This window comes from Priapulus caudatus, unplaced genomic scaffold (genome assembly GCF_000485595.1).
Source record: "Priapulus caudatus unplaced genomic scaffold, Priapulus_caudatus-5.0.1 Scaffold1, whole genome shotgun sequence".
In the NCBI taxonomy this organism is placed as follows: domain Eukaryota; kingdom Metazoa; phylum Priapulida; class Priapulimorpha; order Priapulimorphida; family Priapulidae; genus Priapulus; species Priapulus caudatus.
This window is the reverse complement of record NW_014577062.1, coordinates 715,878-721,877: the sequence shown is the minus strand read 5'-3', so window position 1 is coordinate 721,877 and position 6,000 is coordinate 715,878. Positions and strand designations below refer to the sequence as shown.

The 6,000-nt window shown below is 40.8% G+C and overlaps 1 protein-coding gene across 6 annotated transcripts in view; it reads left to right on the top strand.

Annotated features, from left to right (window-relative positions):
* The window catches only part of LOC106809596 (eukaryotic translation initiation factor 4 gamma 3-like), a 60,941-nt gene that overhangs the window by 54,007 nt on the left and 934 nt on the right, over positions 1–6,000 (top strand). For all 6 annotated transcript variants that reach the window (XM_014812999.1, XM_014812923.1, XM_014812847.1 and 3 more), the window contains 9 exons: positions 2,088–2,182; positions 2,379–2,587; positions 2,706–2,899; positions 3,991–4,106; positions 4,546–4,721; positions 4,909–5,113; positions 5,311–5,409; positions 5,576–5,710; positions 5,864–5,945. In XM_014812999.1, the coding sequence (XP_014668485.1) occupies positions 2,088–2,182; positions 2,379–2,587; positions 2,706–2,899; positions 3,991–4,106; positions 4,546–4,721; positions 4,909–5,113; positions 5,311–5,409; positions 5,576–5,710; positions 5,864–5,945 (1,311 nt within the window). The remainder of the gene's footprint in view (positions 1–2,087; positions 2,183–2,378; positions 2,588–2,705; positions 2,900–3,990; positions 4,107–4,545; positions 4,722–4,908; positions 5,114–5,310; positions 5,410–5,575; positions 5,711–5,863; positions 5,946–6,000) is intronic.

Sequence of the window (6,000 nt, the reverse complement as noted above, 5' to 3'; positions counted from 1 at the left end):
ACAGATGCCTTGCATTGTGTCATTGCAATAAATATCTTTGTATCTTGACTATAGCTTGTTCTGCATCATCGACACTGTATAATGATCTGGAGGTGGTCTCTGAAGACGCATTCAACCAGTGGGAAGTCCAACGACGACCTGCCGAACAGGATGGGCCAAGGCAATTGCACTCAAATCATGACGTTGCAGTTTTGAGTGTGCTTCACGCCGAGGTGTCAGGTGGACGAAAGTTGACAACATTCGTGGATAGATGCGCTAAGAATTACCTGCAGTGTTTTGCTGGCACTGACATGAACAGGTCCCGACGGCAAGCTTGGTGTCGTCGGTGGCAGACGGTAGTTGTGAGTGGCAGGTGTCACCCGCCTTTGCTCTGATTTTTACAGCCAATGTGGCATATTTTTAATGGTAAAGGTGCGACGGTTTCGGATGTATGACGACAATGACGACGACAATGCTCCGACGATGAAAATAATGATCATAATGGTGATGGACGAATGTTGCAGCACAACTGGCTTTGAGTCGGTTGGCCCTTAGTGTTTCTGAGGAGTGCAAGGCAACAAAAGCTGATTGTGCAAGCAAACCATCTAAGGAATGAAGTTAAGACAGAATTATGTGCACCCGCAGTTGATTTTCCTGGTTTGAATTGTAATCGGGCCTCTTTCATGTTACTGCTTGATATAATATAGTAATTTGGAGAATATTTAATTTGTACATTAATTGTTATTATTCCACAAGAAATGCAACTTCGTACTGAAAGTATTGCTCCAATTGTTTGAGTTTGCCATTAAAGTAAGAGAAAATGTAGACAAAATGGCACAGCATGTGTTGATGCAGGGCCTGTTCAAACCACATGCCGCTGACCTCGATAAAGCATTGTTGTAAAGTTTATTTTTATATAATTGCAGCATTGCTGGTAAAGGCATGTGGTGGGTGGGGGTGTGGGTGACCAATGGTCGCTAACATTATATAGATACTGCCGCTGATGCGTTTTTGTGCTGAATGTATGCTATCACAGTAAAATGCTTGACTGTGGTGTACATTTATTGACTTAATACAGCATATATAGATATTAGTACAACAATAGGGACTTGTAAATAACGGACAAATGGCTATGTATTTGCCCTCAGGCTGATTGAATAAACTGAGGATAAAAAACGATAAATTGTGTTTTGTTACACTCTGCAAGTCTAGTAACGATGTAGACTGATCCATTTGTCTAATTATATATTTGTTAGAAGTAACAACTGATTGACTAATGCAGTTTAGTTTGAACGTGATCACAATGTGAAATAAGCTACTTATTGTAGAGCAAATATTCATTTAGGGGATGTGTGAGAAATCTGGACTAATTTAATTAAGAGAAACTTAAAAAGAGCATGTACTTTTTTTTTTTTTATCAGGACAGTGGGGTGATACTATCTTGCTCATGATTAAACAGTGAACAACAATACAAGGGTTGGTTTTCAAACACGGTGTCTAACTAATGCGCCCATTCATCCAATGGCTGAGAAATTGCATTCCACTAATTGCTTCAATTTAGCATATACCCCATTTTAATTGATAATCACAGGTTGAGTGTTACATAAAAGCTTATTTCCATAAAACCACTGCCCTAATAATTGGCAGAACTAGCACAATTCACACCTAAATTCACACAAAGGCAAATGAACTAGTACTGACGTGTTGACAATGCTCCGGGAAAGCAGAGGCAGAGCAGAAAGGCTGCGTTAATAGGGCAGGAATCTACATGTTTTGTAACTTCTGCCAGAGCATGTAGTCGACAGTAGACGTTGTCTACAGTTAGAATTGTATTTTAAAGCTGACTAATCAAGAAATTTTGCATGGTGATATGCAATATATTCTATCATTGTTGTAATTTATGTGAACTTTATAAGCAGGGAAACCGATTAGGTGTCAAGTAAAATTCTGGTTTATATAAGAAAACCTCAGTAAAATCAAAATTCTATAATTCAATTTGAAAGGGTCCTGATTGTGGTTTGTGACTAGTAAAATAATTTGATCATGCTTTACAAGTTTAGAAAGGTCGACTAAATTTACATTGGCTTTTGATGGTTTGTATCCTGTAGCTGGTCCTAGACCTTCTGGTGATGATGGATGGACTGCAGTCACAGCAAAGACGTCAAGAGTCCCGATTGATCCAACTAAATTGAAATTTTCTAGGGTATGACCTTATATGTAGTCGAGGCTCGAAGTCAGCATTAATAATCCGTACAAACGTGTTACTTTGTTTTTCCAATATTTAACTAAATCTTTTGTGGTAGCGAAAAATCGTAGGGATTTCCACTGTTTCCTTATCGTAAATTTAAATTGAATTCCGTAGCAGCCATTTTCTTCATGCTATGCCTTTGCTTTTCCAGACTAATACGATGGATGAGCACATTCAACTGGGACCTGGAGGTCTGCGTCCGGCTGCTGCTTGGGCCAGGGGCAGCAGTGGTGGCACCAAGGCTAGCACACCAGAGAGTGAGTCTCGGGCTTTCACTCCCGCCAACCGCTTTTCCGCACTCAGCAGTGACAACGTGAGACCTGACGACAGGAGCGACAACAGGCCCAGAATTAGTGGGAGGTGGGTGCTGTAGACGTGCTCTTTAGGGCACATCGTTAACGTGCTACTTTACTTTTGCGTAGTTGTGAGGCGTGATGCATCTGTGTAGAAATATATTTATTTATTGTATTCTGAACAGGTTGTCTGGCAGACGTGAGGATAAATCGAGAGACAGGCTGCCACCAACTCAGCCACTTCGCAAGTTTTCGGCACCGCCTAGTGCTGCACCCCTCCGAGACAGGGAAAGAGATGCTGCGATAGCTGCTGTCAAGAGCTTGCAACGACCTGGCAGTCGTTCACAGAGCAGAGAAGGCAGTCGTAGCAGAGAAGCAGGTAGGCTGTGGTCAACATAAATCGATGTGTAAGCATCTAACTCTGACTCTAACGCTGTGTGAGAGAAGAGAATTATGATTTCCGTGATCATCGTAAATGGGTTTTGAGAGTGCTTGTTCATTGAGTCTTGCTGTGCATCACTTTCATGTTACTCTAAATATGACATTTCTCAAGCATTATACATGTTATAATCTATATGAACCTTGCTAGACTATGTTAATAGCTTGTTTGGTGTCGCCTTGAAGTGTCCGAGCAGTGTTTGACTATTCAGTGTTGACAATGCTCCGGGAAAGCAGAGGCAGAGCAGAAAGGCTGCGTTAATAGGGCAGGAATCTATGTGTTGACAATGCTCCGGGAAAGCAGAGGCAGAGCAGAAAGGCTGCGTTAATAGGGCAGGAATCTACATGTTTTGTAACTTCTGCCAGAGCATGTGGCCAACAATTGATTTTTTTGCAGTTAACGGTGTATTTCGTTGTTAATTGATTGATATACAGATGCAATGATAATGATTTGTAATGGGGCTGAGATGCAAGCATTACAATTAAATTGACTACGTCACGAATTTTCTATGGTAAAATTTTTAAAATTTTTGTTGCCATTTTTTTACATTAAAAGTAAGAACTAACGTCGTCAAATTCTTACCTGATAAGATTGTTTCTCAACTAGTTAAAAATCCAAAATACCTGGACGATTTGATATTATGTTCCTGACATTAATTGCTTGCTATGGGCTATGTATGAGTCACGAGTGTATGTTCACATCGAACAATGTACTAAAATAGGAAGTATAATGCAGCAATTTAACCATAAAAAATTTACAGAATTACTTATATTTTGTGAAAAAGTGGAAATAATTTTTCAATTTTTTAGTATTTACGGTGACGTAATCACTTGTATTGAAGGCATAGTCATTATAATTGTCTGCACTCCGGTATTTGTTGACAGTTCCGCTCTTAACAACATCCCTGATATTTGATTTTTTATGTTTGAAAGCAACACTGTTATGCTTATAGTGCCACATTGTGCACAGGTAATTTCTTAATCCTGGAATGCGATCTGTTTATCACATCGTTCATTTTCACTTGCTTCCAGAAATACTCGAACACGAGCCTACCGTCGTGGCTCCAGCAAAGGAACTTAATGAAGAGGATGTGGAGAAGAAAACTGTAGCTATGCTTGATGAGTACTTGCATATCAATGATCTAAAGGTGGGTGCTCATCGCATCGTATTGCATATCAGTAGTTTATTTCTTTGAAGATTTAGTTTAGGATTTAAATAGGGAGAGGCTGTTTCATGAATGATCCTATGAACATAACTTAGTATTATTAAATATTATTAACCCTGTTACACATTGTAAGTGATTTGTAGTCCTGTTCTTTTTGAGCCTGTGATGATTATTCACCCGATCAGATATTTGTTGTTGAACAAATGAATTCCTCGTTTCTGAGGCTCTAGGTCAGTTGTGGATCCTATTAGGCAGAAACAGTACGAAGTAGAGCTCAATCAGTAATGCAATCTTTCAGAATCTCTAGGAAGGCTCAGTAGTAATTCCATTACTAGTTTGACTAAATGCACAAGCCTCGTTCTTTGCGATAGTAATATGCAAGTGTATTGATTATACATTCTAAACATATTGCACACTGTAGGAGGCTGTGAAGTGTGTAGAGGAGCTGGGAGCTTGTAATGCACACATGGACTTCGTCGTGTCAGTGTCGCTTAACCACGTTTTGGATCGGTCAGTGGTAGCTCGCAACCACATCGCAATGCTGCTGCGAGACCTCATAAAGAAGGGCATCCTTTCTCCTCCGATGTACATTAAGGGGTAAGGCCTGCAATCATGTATATGCGTGGATGGAGCATGAGTATTGATAGTAGTTCGTTCCAGTAATAATTTATTGCCTTTTCAGGTGAATGTAATCAATTATATACAGAATAATACGTAGCGCTCGAGTTTTTTATTTTTCACGTGTCGCAGTATGTGTTGACGGATGTGCCCATTTCCTCTGCAGTCTGTCCGTGGTATTAGACAGTGCTGATGACATTTCAATGGACATCCCACACATCTGGGGCTACTTGGCAGAACTGATTAGTCCCATGGTGCTGGATGGCACGCTGCCCTTGGGTTTCCTGAAAGAGGCCTGCAAACCACTTGTGGAATGCAGACGTGCAGGAAAGTTGGTTTCAGAGGTGCTGCACAACGCATCCCACCTAATGGTAGGAGTTTGAATTGAATAAGAACATTCCTTATTCTAAGAGCATCTCTCAGTCTGGGCAAACATATCGGAGGATGGATCATAGATTGTTTTAGTGTTGAGAATGTTACAGGAAAAGATGTTTCTTTGTTTAATACGATTGTCAAAATGTTGAGTCAACAGCATCAACATGGTAAAGCAATTAATGATTACCGGCAGGGCGGGGCTAAGCTTGGAGAACTGTGGAGGAGTTCTGGACTTCAGTGGAGTGATTTCCTGGATCCTAGTGAAAATGTCGAGGAGTTCCTACAGAGGAGTGTGAGTAGCTTCCCGTTAAAACATCTTCGCTGTGGCGACCTACACGTGTCATTGCATCCGTCATAATGCTTCGTGATCGTTGTGTATGATGGACAGCAGCCCACGATTTGCCGTAGGGATGTTGTCAGTGTTTTGAGTACAAAAGCTCGTTTTTACTTTCTTTTAGAAGCTTGAATTTATGGCGCCCAACTCCGATTCGAGAGTGGCTAAGCTTGACATGACTATGGAGCAGATTGGCGAAGAACTGCAGAAATTTTTACACCAGTCCCCCGACAACGAAGCGGTCTTCGACTGGATAGAGGTGCGTGGCAATATCGCCAGTTATGCATGTACATATTCAGCCATGCTTGTGATATTGGTCTGAGACTGTATTATCTGATACTGTTTGCCTTTTGTTAGTTGTAAGTAGCTAAGTTAAGCTAAATTAATTTAATTGATTGCATTACTTTTGCAGAGCCGTGTACCGGAGGAAAAGACGAAAAGCAAAGAATTCATTCGTGCTCTTGTAACAGCCGTGTGCCACAGCGTCATTAAAGGTGTGCTATCCTTGCTACCTGTTGTATTCGAATTAACTGCTGCCATCCTGGTTCT